General features: G+C 43.0%; 2 protein-coding genes across 6 annotated transcripts in view; both read right to left on the bottom strand.

Moving 5' to 3' along the window:
* Positions 1–17,463, bottom strand: part of SYS1 (SYS1 golgi trafficking protein) — a 398,294-nt gene that overhangs the window by 277,393 nt on the left and 103,438 nt on the right. The gene's annotated exons all lie outside the window — the stretch shown is intronic.
* The window catches only part of STK4 (serine/threonine kinase 4), a 107,724-nt gene continuing 97,213 nt past the window's right edge, over positions 6,953–17,463 (bottom strand). For all 5 annotated transcript variants that reach the window (XM_050806514.1, XM_050806518.1, XM_050806516.1 and 2 more), the window contains one exon: positions 6,953–11,915. In XM_050806514.1, coding sequence (XP_050662471.1) covers positions 11,757–11,915 — 159 coding nt within the window. In that variant the 3' untranslated portion in view covers positions 6,953–11,756. The remainder of the gene's footprint in view (positions 11,916–17,463) is intronic.

Consider the following 17,463-nt stretch of genomic DNA (forward strand, 5'->3'; position numbering starts at 1 on the left):
ACAGAGAGAGGGAGTGATTGATTTCTGTATCACATGGTAGATAACAGGGTTACCAACATCTCCCAATTTGGTATCTTGTAGCGCCTCCACCAGAGAACTTCCCATCTCTAGTTTGAAAAATCTCTGCTTGGCCCAGAGATTGGTCACCTTGGGAAGGTGACTGGATCACTCAACTGTGGTGGAGGGGCTGGGTCATGTGAACCTATGGCTGGAGTAGGAGTCAAGCAGTTCCCGAACAGGGAGCACAGGGCAGATCTCAGTAATCCCTTGCAGTCTTGCTCTCTTGGTCTTCAGTTTCAACTTCTGTAAATGGAGGGATAACATCCAGAGATGTTAAGGAGCAACTGGGGGCATGTAGGACAGCTCAGCACATCTGGGCTCTGAGGTGTGATGTGCTTATTGTTAATGATAAACTGTCTAATAGTTTCCCCCTCTTTGCAGTGACCTCAAGGTGGCGACTTCCTTTGTGAGACATAATACTCCTCAGGGATTATCAGATTTAATATCTGCCTTCCAGCCCCAGTTTACAGATCAGAAAAGAGAGAGCCAGAAGTCCAAGGTCACACAAGAAGCAAATCCCATTCCTGAGTCCCTTCGAGTAAGAAGAGCTGTTCAGCTCAAATAAGGGCCAAGCAGGGTGTTTACACTGGGACATCGGAGTGGAAGAGACTCCAGTTGACTCATACAGTACTTTTTGAAGCCCCCAAGAGTGAAGATAGCCTAGCAAATAATAGTCATCCTCCACATATCCTTGTCACTATAATTTGCAAAGTGGCTTCACATACACTATCTCATATACTTCTCACAACAACCCCACAAGACAACAGCAACAATAATAAAATAGTAGTATCACCACTGAACACATGAAAAAACCAAGATCCATAGTCAGACAGTTAAAAAGTAGCAGATCAGGGATTCAAACTCAGGCTTTTTAATACCAGATTGTACTCACTTGGCACCACTTTCCACTATTACCACGTTGGTAAACTTAACTCCCCAGGCACCACTGAAGGAAGTAGCTTTGAAGTGTGGGTCCTATAATAAGTTTCTTCTATCTGAAAGGCAGCCCTGAGGTGCTGGCTGGGATGGTCCTCACTACCAGACCTCATACTTCAGGCCAGTCCGGCCCTGCCGGTGTGGAAAGAATTCTCCAGGAAGTTAGTAAGTTGAGAAGATAACCTTATAAGACAGGAGTCTTTGAGAAGGGGAGGGTGGGGTGCAGGTGAATGTCTTTCAGAATCCTGTCTGCTAGAAAGGAGAGAAGGACAAGGGCAGTTGTAGGCTGGTATTTAACCTTGTTCAGAAGGGCAGGGTTCAGAACCCTCAGGAAATTCATTCATTCAAGAGAAAGAATTGCACACACCTTGGTTTTTGAAGTCACATCTGGGTTCAAATATCGGCCCTGCCACTCATCAGTTGTGTGACCTTAGATTGGACCTGTTGACCTCTAAGGGGTATTGTATCAGGACCAACCTCCAACTGGTATCCAACAACCAGCCCACCTCCCCGCCATCTTTTCCTACCTACCTAGATCAATAAGGAATCTTGCAGGTACAAGTGAAAGAGACCCAACAAAGTGACTTAAGTACAGGTGGATCCAGAGGTTCCACTGAAGTCATCACGTCATTTTCCCCTGCTTCTATCTATGCTCTGTGCTTCTGTGTTGGCTTCAGACAGTAGTTATTTAAAATATTTGAATAAAATGGGAGAATATGAGGGATGCCATGCGGTGCAGAGGAAAGAATGTGGTTAAGGCCAGAAAGAATTGAGCTTGAATCTTTGCTACTTATGAGGTGTTTGATCTTGGTTGGGTTTCTTTGTCTCTCTGAGCCTGTTTCTTCACTTACCTTAGTTTAATAACATCCACACCTCAGAGTGTTATGGTCAAGTTCAAGTAAGATAATATATATGAAAATGCCTGGCACAAGGTTAAATATTAAAGCAGCAAAAAAAATGCAAAGGAAGGAAATAGAGCTCAGCAGCCTCTACCAGGGCTCTTGTTTTCCTCTGGAGGGCAAAGCAATTCCAAGCAGAGGGCACTGGGAAAGGAAGGGGTTTGCTCATCTAAGAGACTCACTCTTATACTTGAGGCCTTGGCGTCTCGGAGTGAACACTGGAGTCAAGAAGCCTAAGTTTGAATGCAGACTTGACACTGCCAAGCCTTGGGCCTCCATTGGATCATTCATCAGAACAAGATGCTGGCTGGGATAAATACTCATGGGCTAAGAGTAACCACCCCTTACATCTGCATAGGCCTAGGTAGTTTCCAAGGGGCCTTCCCATCCATGATCTTGGAAGCTTCTAAAACAGCCCAGCGGAGTTAGAAGACAAAAAGGCTTGTTTGTTTATTCAAGTATAAAATACATATGGGAAAAAAAAAAGCAGATCCTAAGGGTTCACACTGATAAATTTTCTCAACATGAACACACTTGTGAAACAAGCACTCAAATAAAGAATTAGAACTTGAGTAGCATTATAGTCCCTCCTCATACTCGCATCCAGTCACTACCCCACAACCAACAAAGGTAAACGGTGCCCTGACTTTTAACATCATAGAGTAGGTTTCCTTGGTTCTGAACTGTATATAAATAGAATTGACAGTATGTACTACTTTGTGTCTGGCTTTTTTATTGTGGCAAAATACATATGGAATTTACCATTTTAACCATTTTTAAAAGTAAAGTTCTGTGGCATTAAGTACACTCACATTGTTGTGTAAGAACATCTGTCTCCAGAGCTTTTTCATCTTCCTCAGCTGAAACTCTGTGCCCATTAAACACTAACTCCTCATCCCTCTCTCCCTCCCTCTGCCAACCGCCATTCTACTTTGTCTCTATGAAGAGACCTTGCTACTCTAGGTACCTTATGTAAGTGCAATCATGTATTTTTCCTTTTGTGACTGGTTTATTTCACTTAGCATAATGTTCTCAAGGTTCATCCATGTTGTAGCATGTGTCAGAATTTCCTCCTCCTTAAGGCTGAATAATATTCCATTGTATGTGTAGGCCCTATTTTGCTTATTCATTCATCCATCAATGGATATGTCTAGCTTCATTTAAATATTTGAAAGATACAGCCATATTGTTGCACGTAGTGAGAGACTCAATGTACAAATGGACAATCCCAGAATATATATAAAAATAGAACTTTGACCCACAACCTGCAGTAACCTGCCCAGGAAACCAACCCCGTATCTACAATAAATAGCCCAGGTTGCCAGCCTGCTATAAGCCAGACTTGCAGGAAGCCAGACTGCTATCTCCAGTGGCAATCCAGGAAGCTAAACATTAACTTCTGTAACAATCAAGTCAAAATGGTCAGGACTTGATTAATAACTGACAGCTTCCCCAATTTTTGTCCCCACTTCCAACTTAGGATCAAACAGAGAAACCAAATATGCACCCCTAAATCAATCACATAGGATGTCCTGCTTCTATTTAGCCCTCCTACAGCTTTCCCATGCCAACAGCTTCCAACAGGGCATCCCTGAAGCCTTCCTTTTTTTTCTACTATAGAGCTTTCCCATTCCTTTGTATGCCTTTGAGTTTCTGCCAAAATGCAGGTAACAGTGGCTGACTTCTTTGCTGTAGCAAGCTCACAATACCTTTTTGCTTATTTCCACAGTAGCTATAGGTAGCTCATTCTCATTATTGTATAGTATTCCACTATGCAAATCTATGTAATTTATTTATGCTGCCACTGGGCATCCGGATGGTTTCCGGTATGGCAAAATTATAAATGCCATTATGAATATTCTAGTACATGTCTTGTGGTAAAAACGCATACATTTCTGGTGAGAAAATACCTAGGGAAGGAATTGCTAGGTCACGGGTATATTCACCAGTACTCAAGAGTTCCAGTTGCTCCACATCCTCACCAGTACCTGGCATTTCTATTTCTTCTATTTTAGTTATTATCATGGGTACATGGTAGTAATGCATTAAGGTTTTAATCTGTATAGTTGTCCCTTGGTATCTGTGGTGAATTGGTTCCAGGAACTCTGATGGATAGCAAAATCTGCATGCAGATGCCTAAGTCCTTGATATGAAATGTCCTAGTATTTCCATATAACCTACGTACATCCTACTGTATAATTTAAATCATTTCTAGATTATTTATAATACCTAATACAATGTTATGCAAAATACATAATGTAAATGCTATGCAAATTACTGTTATCCTGTATTGTTTAAGGAATAATAAGAAGAAAAACAGATACAATTTTTTTTTTTGAGACGGAGTCTTGCTCTGTCACCCAGGCTGGAGTGCAGTGGCGCAATCTCGGCTCACTGCAACCTCCGCCTCCCGGGTTCAAGCAATTCTCCTGCCTCAGCCTCCCAAGTAGCTGGGATTACAGGCACGCCACCACACCCAGCTAATTTTTGTATTTTTAGTAGAAACAGGGTCTCACCATGTTGGTCAAGCTGGCCTTGAACTCCTGACCTCAAATGATCCAGCAGTTTCAGCCTCCCAAAGTGTTGGGATTACAGGCGTGAGCCACTGTGCTGGGCCATTTTTCTTTTCCTAATATTTTTGATCTGTGATTGGTTGATGTAGAATCTATGGATACGGAGGGCTGGCTGTATTTTCCTGATGACTGAAGTTGAGCACTATTTCGTGAAGGCATAGTTTCAAAATGCATAAATCATGCCAGTTCCTTGCTTAAAACCCTTTGACGGCTCTCCATCTCATCAGCAGTAACACCCAAACCCCTTCCCATGGACCATAAGGCCCTGAACATTCTTGCCTTCACCCACCTTGTACACGCTGTTCCAGCCAGAGAAGAATCCTTCCATTCTTCCAACAAGCCAAACTTTTGTTCTTATCTCAGGGTCTTTGTTCTTGCTGTTCCCTCAGCCTGGCTGGCTCCTTCTTGTCATGCAGGTCTCATTACAAACATTGTTTCTCGGCTGGGCACGGTGGCTCACGCCCGTAATTCCAGCACTTTCAGAGGCCAAGGTGGGCAGATCACGAGGTCAGGAGATCGAGACCATCCTGGCTAACACGGTGAAACCCCGTCTCTACTAAAAATACAAAAAATTAGCTGGGCGTGGTGGCGGACGCCTGTAAACCCAGCTACTCGGGAGGCTGAGGCAGGAAAATGGCGTGAACCCAGGAGGTGGAGCTTGCAATGAGCCGAGATCACGCCACTGCACTCCAGCCTGGGCGACAGAGCAAGACTCTGTCTCCAAATAATAATAATAATAATAATAATAATAATAATAATAAAATAAACATCGTTTCTCCCGAAGCGTATTCTATATAAAGCCATCTCTCCCTACACATACACACACACACGCACACACATACACATGCACACGTTACTCTCAATCCCATTACCCTGTTCTTTTCTTTTTAATGTACTTTATCATTCTCTGAAATTACCATGTGTTTACATGTTATATAGAATTTCTGTGAAAACAACAGCTACAGATCTAAACTAATCTTGAACAAGTGACTCAAAAATCACAATCATCACTGCCATTGACGACGTGGTTTTCTGAAATGGAGAACAACTCTTAGTAAAGGTCCAAAAACAAACAAGTGACTCTCCATTCTTCACAGTTCATTCTTAAAAAAAAAAAAAAAAAAAAAAAAAAAAAACACAGTAAAACCATATAAAAAGTACTTTGTGTTTACATGTAAATAAACTTTGGTTTAGTATCACATGTGTATAAACAAAATTTTCACCAAAATTAATAATCAGTGGAACATCTGAATGTTGTGCTGGACACTGGACAGATGTTTGTTATGCAGGACTGTCCCAGAATGCATTGCAGAGCATCTAGCAAACCTGCCCCTGCCCATTAAATGCTGGTAGGGCTCCTCAATTGCTGTCACCACAAAGAAACTCTCCTACGTTTCCAAAACACCCCCTGGTGGGCAGTACTGCACACTGTAAAAGTCCGTCTGTCTACAGAAAGGGTACCCTATCATGTACCTAAGAGTGTGTGTGAGAAAACAAATAAGTCATCTAAATGGCTCTGCATTGTGCCTGGCAGATAATAAGTGCTTAATAAATATAAACTTATTTCATCCCTCCTTCTTTCTTTCATCTGGCCACAGGTTCTCAGTGTGACCAATAAGGAACATCTGTCATCAACCCTGACCACAGGAAGGAAGGTACACTAAATATTTCAAGGAGTGAAGTGAGTAAATTAGGGAACGATGAACACACTTATCACCCCACTCCAAGAAAGGCCCACAGAATAACATGACAGTTATTCACACAGACTGTGGAACTATTCTATTAAATACTGTATAGCAATTTGACTCAAGAGAACTACACTTACTTTTCAATATAACTCTATTCCCCCTCTGCTCTGGGGTCAAATTTTAAGACTGAAAAAAAACCCAGGGTCAGGCTGGAGAACTATTCCTGGATAAGAATGGGCCATAACAGGACAGGAACCTGCTGCTCCACCTCTGAATGCTGGGCCACATCTGGCCTGGCTTCATGCAGCAGCAGGTGGGAATGAAGGATTCCAAGGTGATCGACATCTCACACTAGAGGCTTTATACAGGCGGGTTCTTCTGTCCAGGATGCCTTCTCCCCTTCACTTCCTACTCTTTATTAACCTAGCCATCTCTTCTTCATTTTTAAAGTTTCAAGGTATATTGTCTCCTCTAGAAGAGTTTCCTTGGACATCCCCACAGAACCGTCACTCCCTCTTCTGTGCATCCACAGGCCCTGTAACTTCCTCTACCATGGTATGTTCAATGTTGTGTGTTTTTGTGCTTGGTTAACTCCCCAGATGCTCTGCAAGAACTGTGTCTGGTTCATCTTTATATTCCTGACAATTAGCTCAGTACCCTGACACACAACAGAAGCCCAACAAAAGTTTACCTACCTCTCTCCCCAGCTTTGGATCTTAGAATAAACACACCACAGAGTCGATGTCACAAAGATTGTTCACAGCACCATTATTCAGGCCATATATGGAGGTTCTCATTAATAAGGGTTTGTGGTCCAAAGAACAGTTTATTTAAAACAAAGGTGATGAGGTATAGGAAGAAGAAAGGAAGGAGAACAATTCTAACATAAAAACACAGGAAGCATTTCAAACTAAAAAAAAAAAAAAAAAAAAAAAAAAAAAAAGGAGTGGGGACAATGGAGGAAGCTACGTCTCATACTTATACAAATTGCTGACCTCAATTGATTACTTACATCCAAACCTTACAAAATAGCATTTCAAGTCAGCACTTAAGCCAGTGTTATTAGATTTTCTTACAAAAAGTTAAAGCTACAAACTTCACATTTTTAAACTGTACATAGCAACAGCATTTAAGCTTTTTTTTTTTTTTTTCCAAGTTGGTCCGAGTGCAAGCTGGTAAAAGAGATTTTTTTCCAAACACAAACAAGAACATGTATTCCAAAGACAATGAATATAATACTGATGAAAACATAAACATAGTGCTTAAGAAAAGATGGGGTGAGGTGGAGATGTAGATTGGGCAGGAACAAATTTCTAGTAAATGAGGAGCTGCAATCTTTAGAGGCAATATGGTATGCTAGAAAGGACACTGGAATAAGAATCAGAAGACCTGGATTTGAATCCTGGCTCAGCCATATTCTAGCCACATGACCTTGAGCAATAGACTTTACATCTCCAAGCCTCAATTTTCACATCTGTAAAATGAGGATAATAATACCTATATTTCCCAGCACTATTAAGTTTCTACAGATATAGGGCTATTCAGATTATCTACTTCTTCTTTTTTTTTTTGAGACAGGGCCTCATTCTGTCATGCAGGCTGGAGTGCAGTGGTGAGACCGTGGCTCACTGCAGCCTTGACCTCCCTGGGCTCAGGTGATCCTTCCACCTCAGCCTCCTGACCAGCTGGGACTACAGGTGTGTGCCACCATGCCCAACTAATTTTTTTTTTTTTTTTTGTAGAGATGGGATTTCGCTATGTTGCTCAGGCTGGTATCTATTTCTTCTTGAATGAATTTTGGTACTTTTTATTTTTCAAGGAATTTGTCTATTTTGTTGAAGTTGTTAAATTTATTAGCAAAAAATTATTCATAATATTCTGTTGGCTTTTTAATACCCATAGGATGTATCATGATGTCACTTCTCTCATTCCTGATATTGAAAAGACTTACTGAGTTTTAAATGGTATAAATTTCTGGCATCTGGCAGGTGCTAAATGTTTCCTAGATCGAAATCTATAGTCTCAAGGAGTTAAGGCTACAATTCTCAAGTTGCTTCAGATGACTGGTTCTATTTATCAATACGTCTATCGATCCACTCATCCACTCATCCATGCATCCTCTCACCCTTCCTCTTCCCCATCAAACATTCATCCATCCAATTGGTGGCTAGGGGAAAAGGACAAAAAAGAAAAAAAAAAGGAAATTCAAAATTTCTACTTCAAAATTACTGATGGAGCAATTAAAATATTCTTAAAGAATTCTGAGATTTTTGGCCAGGCACGGTGGTTCACGCCTATAATCCCAGCACTTTGGGAGGCCAAGGCAGGTGGATCACAAGGTCAAGAGTTCACAACCCACCTGGCTAATATGGTGAAACCCCATCTCTACTAAAAATACAAAAAGTAGCCAGGCATGGTGGAGCAGCGCCTGTAGTCCCAGCTACTTGGGAGGCTGAGGCAGGAGAATCGCTTGAACCTGGGAGATGGAGGTTGCAGTGAGCTGAGATGGCGCCACTGCACTCTAGCCTGGGCGACAGAGCAAGACTCCATCTCAAAAAAAAAAGGATTCAGAGATTTTTTTTTTTTTTAAAAAGACAGAATCAGGTCATTGTTCTTGAAAGCAGAGAACAAGCGAGGACCTCAAATTTCCCTGGAAGCTCGAGTTGCAAATGCTCAAGCAATGACTGAAGCCCAAGGCTCAATGAAAGCAAGCTGATATATCTTAATTTAGTATTCAACAACAACAACAAAAAACTAGGACTTGCTCCTTTGCCTTTCTGTCACTAGAAAACAAATACACCTTGTCAGGAAATTTCTCTGATCCAAAACAAATTGACTTCTGGCCAAAAGGCTCCATCAAGCTGGTAAGCAATAGACTTTGTTGGATCAGCAAGCTGGGTGCACACATGCCTGAAACAAAACAAACTCCAGATCAAAGTTCATGACCCAAGAATGGTTATGGGGAAACTGAACTTTATTTTATTTGGATCTAGCTTAGGAAGGGAGAAAATGGGCTTTCTCCTCCTGTCTGGCCAAGTGCAAAGTTATTTGTTTAAAAAAGAAAGAGAGGCCAGGAGCGGTGGCTCATGCCTATAATCCCAGCACTGTGGGAGGCCGAGGCGGGTGGATTACCTGAGGTCAGGAGTTCAAGACCAGCCTGAGTGACATGGTGAAACCCCATCTCTACTACAAATACAAAAAAAAAATGTAGGCATGGTGACAAATGCTGTAATCCCAGCTACTCAGGAGGCTGAGGCAGGAGAATCACTTGAACCCAGGAGGTGGAGGTTGCAGTGAGCCGAGATCGTGCCATTGTACTCCAGCCTGGGCGACAAGAGCGAAAATCCGTCTCAAAAAATAAAAAGAGAAAAGAGAGAGAGAGAGACAGAACTATTAATTCGCACAGCAAATGGTGCAGGGGTATGCATCGTGGATGCTTTGGTTTTTAAGACTTACTTGGCAATCAGACTTAACTAATTCAGCTGTCTTTCCAACCTAAAAATGCCAGTTAGTCTATGCAAGAAAAGGTGGTCACTTTATTTTAAATAGGCTTGTGACTCTCCTTTTTTGTGTAAATATTGATCCTCTACAGTGATGCTATGAGTCCTGATTCTGCCATTTACTAGCTGCATGACCTTGGGAAGGAATCACTCTCTGAACTTATTTCTTCATCTACAAAATGGAGATAAAGTAGTTAAGTCATAGGGTTATTGTGAAGTTTAGAGCCTACCCAGCTCAGTGCCTGATATAATAATATGTGCTCAACAAATGGTAGCTGCCATTTATTATTCCAGCAAGATCCTCAAATTGTCCTCTGTTTTCAGTATCTGCCACATAGCTATTTCAGTGGCCAAACCCTGAAGACTAACAACTGCCTCTTGCATTTTTTAAAAACTTGCTTTAATTGCAAATAACAGAATCTGGCCACAGAAGAGGCACATTCCCTGCCTTTCCATTGATTCCCAGGTTTCAGGAGCAAAAGCAATTATGGAGTCAAATTACAGTATCCTGAGGTGCAAGCCAGTCATGGCTCCCCATCTGAGGGAAAGAGGTAAAGGTGCAGGAAGATGGCTCTATGCTGTCTTTTGCAAAGCCCTCTGATTTGCTTCAGGCCCGAAACCTGCCTCCATGGGTGCTTGTCTGCTATATCTGGCAGATGTTGCGGAGCTCAAGGACTTGCTGAAACTGAATGATCTGGCTCGTCTAGGCAATCTTTTTATAGCCAGGTCATACCTACTGAAGAGACAAGGCAAGAGCAAGTTTCTGTTAGCAAGGTTCCCTGGAATAATTAACCAAGACTGACACAGGTCTCTTCCCCCAAAGAAGGGGCTGCATGGTTCGGTGGCCTGGGAGTGAGGACCCCGAATTCTAGTCCGAGCTCTTGTGCTAACTTGCTTTGTGATTTTGGCCATTCCCCTCTACACCTCAGTTTTCTAATCATCCGTACAAGAGGGTCAGACCAGATGATCTCTATAGTCCCTTCCAGCTCTGACATTCTGTGTGTTCAGTTCAGGTTGAGCCTCCTGGAGAACAAATCTTAGTCTAATATTCATTTATCCTTTCCAGGCTGCTTAGCAGTGAAAGAGAAAAGAAAACAGTCACATATTTGAATGTGGGTCACAAAAGCAATCCTCTCTACCCCTGTGTGTAAGGAATGTGGAGCAAAATGCCACGTGTATGATTTTTACATGAACAATGAGAGCTTTGAAAATGCTTTTCCTTTATGGACTGAACACAGCCCCGTGTTTGCTGAGAGTTCCTGGTAGACCTATCCCCTCAGTGGATCATGTCTCCTCTTAAGGCACTGGGCAGTATCTGTGCTGTGACTTTAGGCAGTTGAGAGAGTGGAGATGGATGAAAGGCATTGAAAGAGCAAAGGCCAATTTGCAAAGAGGGTACCAGGCTTCTCCTGGGACTCAAAGAGTAAACACAAACTCTCAAAGCTTTCCCTTGGACATCACTAGCAGTTCCAGAAGCCAGTGATGACCACACAAGGCTGAAACCATGGTAAAAGAACTGTCCCAAACCTAATTTTTAAATGCAGCCCTGCAAAGGGGGAGGTTGGCTCCTGGGATTCAGTGACCCCCTAACAACCTCCCGGTGTCCTCTGCCCTCATGTTCCACAGTACCATAATCTTACAGAAGAGGCAAACTGTTTAAAACTGTACCTGTACAGAGATGCCACCACACTGAGTGGGGAATCTATTTATAATTTATATATATATGCATATTTATATATATTTTAAAAGTCTTCCAGAAAGAACAATTGAAAGCTATTGGGAGAAGAAAAACAAACAGACGATGTAAAACTTTCCCAGCTATCACTCAACTAGGAGTCTCTGTTCCTGGGGTTTGAAACTCTGAGTTAAAAGCGCCAATATAAATCCTTTGAAATAATATACCTGACCAATGTACATACACACATCAAGATGGCACGCTGGCTGTCAAGAGAGCCCTTCCCACTGGCGCACATTCCTGAGTTCACAAAGGTGCTGTGGAGAGACGACAGAGTAGAAGTGCTGGCTAACAGATGTGAGGCAAGCCATCCAGAATTCACCCGAAGCCTGGGTGGAGCTGGGGCCCTCACAGCCTGGCCTTGCTCAAAAGTTTTGTTGCCGTCTCTTCTTAGCCTCAATGGCATCCAGGATGGGCTGCCGCTTGGACTGGTACTTCTGCCGGATCTCTTCAATCTCCTGCTCCATCATGGGGTCCAGGGCCAAGAGCCTCTTCTGAAGGTCCTCCACTGTCCAACTCTTAAGCTAGAAGAGAAGTGGAAAGTATCGTCACGACAAAGCTTACGTCGGTGGCAGAACAGTGGAGAAGCCCAGCCTTCCCAGGCACCCAGAGGGAAGGGAGACAGGAGGAAGACACTGTGGTCAGATCACAGGTTGGGTGGTGGTGGTTGGAAAGTGACAATTCATTCCAAAGAAAGGCATACCTTGAAGCTTGTCTGAGATAATGTATCCCCGGGAGAGTTCTAAGTGCTAACCGCTTTGATTTAATGTGCCTTGACCAAGAACTTAGTGAATAAATACTCTTACCTCCCCTATCTTTTAAATTAATTAAATATAGATTCACTGTTAGGGCATTAACGGTAACTTGCTGTATGTGAAATAATGGTTGCCTCCCCGTTTTTGTTCTGTCCACAAGATGAGCATCTATCTGGACAGCGCCTTTCCCAATTTCAGGATACACCATGGAAGATAGATGCTGACGAGGCGCAGATGCCATCCCCTAACCTTGCCTTCCCACACACCCAATGTCTTGGCACTGCCCTATTATCATCACCAGCATTTACTTGAGGCTACTATATGCCAGGTAACACTCTAAGCCCCTTGGGAATACAGACGCAACCCTTGGACAGGGGTTGGCGGTAAGGGTGGGTAATTGGAAAAACCTCAAACTTCTGAGATTAATTTCTATCATCCAGAGGGAAAAAAGGAGTTGATATATAAATTAATAATAATGGCTGGCATTTAGTGCTTTGTATGCACCAGACACTGAGTGCTTTACATATATGGATTCTTTTAATCCTCACAGCAACCCATGCTACGAGGACATTATTATCCAAATGTTACAGATGAACAGCCCAAGGAGGAGGGTAGCTAAGTAACCTGCCCAATGTCTCCCAACTAGTAAATGGCAGAGTCAAGACTCAAATCTGGCCGGGCATGGTGGCTCAAGCCTGTAATCCCAGCACTTTGGGAGGCCGAGACGAGCGGATCACGAGGTCAGGAGATCGAGACCATCCTGGCTAACACGGTGAAACCCCGTCTCTACTAAAAAAATACAAAAAACTATCCGGGCGAGGTGGCGAGTGCCTATAGTCCCAGCTACTCGGGAGGCTGAGGCAGGAGAATGGCATAAACCTGGGAAGCGGAGCTTGCAGTGAGCTGAGATCCGGCCACTACACTCCAGCCTGGGCGACAGAGCGAGACTCCGTCTCAATAAAAAAAAAAATAAAGACTCAAATCCAGGCAGCATGGCTCTAGAGCCCATGCTCTTAACTAGTGTTGCAGAAGAGCGGACTAGCAAAGCACAGGCTTTAGAACTAACTCAACCTTTGTTTAAAACGTGGTTCTGCCTATTGCAGATGCCATGAGACTCTGTCAAGTTACCAATCTCTCCAGGCCTTCCCCATCTACAGAAGTGGGACAGCAGTGCCTCATCACATGTATTATAAGAATTAAAAGAAATCACGGCTGTAAAGTTCTCAGCACAGTACCTGGTAAACTGTGTGTGTAAAGACAGCAATGGGTGTTATAAGCCTCTCTCTTCATAAAAGCCCATGGGTGCACCAGTGTTCAACCTGTGTCTGCAGCTGTGGGGCAAGGGGCTCTGCTGCCATGTGTGTGGAGTGTTCAATGATTCCAAGCCGGGCCAGTCTTGGCTGTCAGGGGTGGGAATGAATGCTGACATTATCCACAGTGGGTGGTGGTACTTTATTTTGTGTGCTCACAACCAGTTTAATAGGTACAGTGTTTCAAGAACTCAAAGTGTTACAAGAGGTCTGTTGTGCCCACATTTAGAAAATCATGATCCTTGGCCCCTTCCTAAGGTCTCCACAGGAAAGTAGTATAGGAGCTGGCTGAAGGGCCCTCTGTCTGTCTACCCTTCCTTGAGTGGGTGGAGTGAGAGCAAGTGTGAAGTGCTACAGTGGCCTCCCTAGAAATGGCCTGTCACCACAGGAATTTTCCTTGGCCTGCTTCAGGGAGGGTGTCTGAGAAGTGAGAAAACCCTAATAGTTCAAGACGAAAGGTTCCTTGTAATGTGAGTATGGAAGACTTGAGAGTGTGGGTAAATGCTGGAAAGTTGGGCTGAAAAAAAAAATGCATCTTTCCAGCCTGTGGTTTTATACTACCTTAGAGGTTGGTGTTCTTGGCCCAAGGACACCCCGAATAGCAATGCTTGCCTAGTCTTTGGCATTTTCAATTCCTTCTGCAAAGAGAGAATTCCCCAAGCCTACTACTGAATGTAACTGGTAGTTAAGAATGTAATCTTTGGGATCACAGGTCCTAAATCTATACTGGCTATGTAACCTTAAACAGTGATTTCACGTCCTGAGCCTCGGTTTCCTCCTTTGGAAAACACACAATACTAGTTCGTTCCTCCACCCTGGGGCTGTACTAAGACTTACATGAGACAACGGTCTGATGGTCTTAGCTCAGAACTTCATATGGTATGTGTTGGGCAGATAAATATTCCATAAGTGGAAGTTATCACTGTTGTTATTGTTGCTATTCTTATTCATATTATTATTGTATATATGATTGGTCTCTAATTAACCTTCCATAAAGAAGCTGTTTCTGTAACCTGTATTTCAAGCTAGAATCAAACGTGAAAAAGAAAATATTCTACTCTATTCTGTGCTAATGCCTAAGGGCTGGTACATAATACCTGTTAACTTACGTACAGTTGAACAAAATATTTTTCACCCATCTATTTATAAATACTCATTGAACACCTACTATGGGTCAGGTGCTGTTCGAGGCACATAGGTTACTCTACTGAAAACAAACGAACAAACAAAAATCAGAGCCCTTGTGAAGCTTACATTTTAGTGAAGCAAGGAAAATAGCAATAAACACAGTAAATTAGTAAATTATTATCATATTAGAAGGTGCTCTGGAAAAAAAGAAAATAAAAAATAGTGTGAAAGAAGGGGAGCTGGGAATTAGGAGGGTAGACTTGCTTTTCATCTAGCCACTAGGATGAAGAGTAAATTGCAAAATGAAGAAATGTAAGTTAGTGGAGCTGCACTGACTTTGCAACTTGTTCTGCAACTTTGGGCAGGCCCCTTCTCCTCCTTAGACCTTAATTTCCCCATTTTTAAGAAAGGGCTAACTAGATGATCTCAGAAGTCTTTCCAGACTCAATGTTTCTCAGTGTATGACCTATGGATCACCTGTATCAGAATCACTTGCGAAAAATACAGATTCCTGAGCCCCAACCCAAAGCTACTTAATCAGACTCCCTGGGAGGGGAAGCACAGGATTTTACATTTTGAAGAAGCTATTCACACTAGGCATGGTGGCTCATGCCTGAATCTCAGCATTCTCGGAAACTTAGGTGGGAGGACTGCTTGAGCCCAGGAACTCCAGACCAGCCTGGGCAACACAGTGAGATCCCATCTCTATGGGGGAAAAAAAAATTAGCCAGGTGTGGTGGTGCACACTTATAGTCCCAGCTACTTAGGAGGCTGAGATGCGAGGATCGCTTGAGCCCACTCCGAGGCTGCAGTGAGCTGTGACTGAGCCACTGCACTCCAGTCTGGGCAACAGAGCAAGACCTTGTCTCAAAAATAAATAAATAACAATAAAAATAAACGAAAATATACAGGTATTTCTTATAAATCCTCAAGTTTGATAAACATGATTCTGTATCTTCCTTATTTTTCTGTTAGTAAAATTCTCAGAAAGTATTGCTGCCTGTCTCTGGTCTAAAGCTTCTCCTAGGTTTCCGATTTCCAGGCAGCTTTATTGCCCTTGATTCTAATCTGGGGGCGACAAGTACCCTTGCTTTATCTCAGCCACCTTCAGACTAATTTATGGCTGTCCTAAGAACTTTGGGGCTTAAGTTACATCTGACCTATTAGAACACAGCCAGCCAGGCACTGCTGATGACTCAGTCATATCATCCAGATATGGATTTTTCCAAAAAACAAGCTCAGACAATAGTTTCATGGCGCCAAGTGTAGCATTTCACCTCCCTGGTCCTTGGTGGCATAAATATATTTCAAATGGATATCTTGCAGTAAAATAACTGTGGTGCTACAGTTCTGCTACCGCCAGAATCTTGAAGCAGCAAATTCTCAGTCCAGCCAGAAGTCTTTCCAGACTCAATGTTTCTCAGTGTATGACCTATGGATCACCTGTATCAGAATCATTTGCTAAAAATACAGATTCCTGAGCCCCAATCCAAAAACAGCTCAAGCAGCTTGAGCTGTTTTCACTAGGCATGGGAAATATCACCATTCAGTACCTCATCTATCCCACAGGATTTGGATATCCTCTCTATTCTGTGATACCCATACTCCATACTCGCACACCCAGACCAGCTCCTACTGGATATTTCAGTCCCTGATTATCTCGTGAAAATCTGTGATATGGTTTGGCTGTGTCCCCACCCAAATCTCATCTTGAATTATAGCTCCCACAATTCCAACATGTTATGGGAGGGACCCAGTGGGAGGTAATTAAACAGCGTGGTCAGGTCTTTCCCATGCTATTCTAATGATAGTAAGTCTGACGAGATCTGATTTTTTTTTTTTTTTTTTTTTTTTTTTTTGAGACGGAGTCTGGCTAGGTCCCCCAGGCGAGTGCAGTGGCAAGATCCTGGCTCACTACAACCTCTGCCTCCTGGGTTCAAGTGATTCTCCTGCCTCAGCCTCCCAAGTAGCTGGGATTACAGGCGCCTGCCACTGCGCCCGGCTAATTTTTATATTTTTAATAGCGACAGGGTTTCGCCATGTTGGCCAGGCTGGTCTCAAACTCCTGACCTCAGGTGATCTGCCCACCTCAGCCTCCCAAAGTGCTGGGATTACAGGTGTAAGCCACCACGCTAATAGAATCTGCAGCTTAACACATCCAAAGCAAAACTCTTGAGTCACATCCCTTCCTCATCACCAAATCTTGTCTCCTTACTCCCCAGTCTTCCCCATCTCAGGAGTGGTATCACCATCCTTCCATTTGCTCAAAATCATCCCCCATCCTTCCTTTTCCCTCACCCCCGCCTCCTGCCGACATCCAATCCTTTAGCAGTCCTATCAATTTTGTCCCCGAAACATTGGTATAACTCAAACCCAACCACTTTTTTCTACCTCCATCTACCTTGGTCCAGGCTATCATCATCTCATAGCAACAAACATAATTAAAAATACAGAAATGAATCTAATCACATCAGCCTTAAGTTTCTTTCCTATTGCACTGAGAATAAAATCCAACTCATCAGTGGCTATAAGGGCCTCATATGGCTGGCCCCTGCCTCCCCTCCGACTTTATAACCTATTACTCTCTCCTTTGCTCAGGACCCTACAGCTACACTTTATTTTAGATCCTCAAACAGGCCATACTTTTTCTAGCCTCAGTGGCCTACAGAGTTAATGAATCTTCTGCCTGCATGGTTCAGGCCCTGTTCTTCCTTATCCTATAGGTTTTAGTTTAGATGTCAACTCCTCAGAAGATGCAGGCAAGCCTTTTCTGACCATCTTATCTAGAAAGGCTGCCTCCTCTCCACTATTCTCTATCTCAGCCTCTTGTTTTCTTCAAAACAATCATGCACCTTGTAATTATTTTTGTTTATTTTCTT

Source organism: Macaca thibetana, chromosome 10 (assembly GCF_024542745.1).
Source record: "Macaca thibetana thibetana isolate TM-01 chromosome 10, ASM2454274v1, whole genome shotgun sequence".
NCBI classification, from domain to species: Eukaryota; Metazoa; Chordata; class Mammalia; order Primates; family Cercopithecidae; genus Macaca; species Macaca thibetana.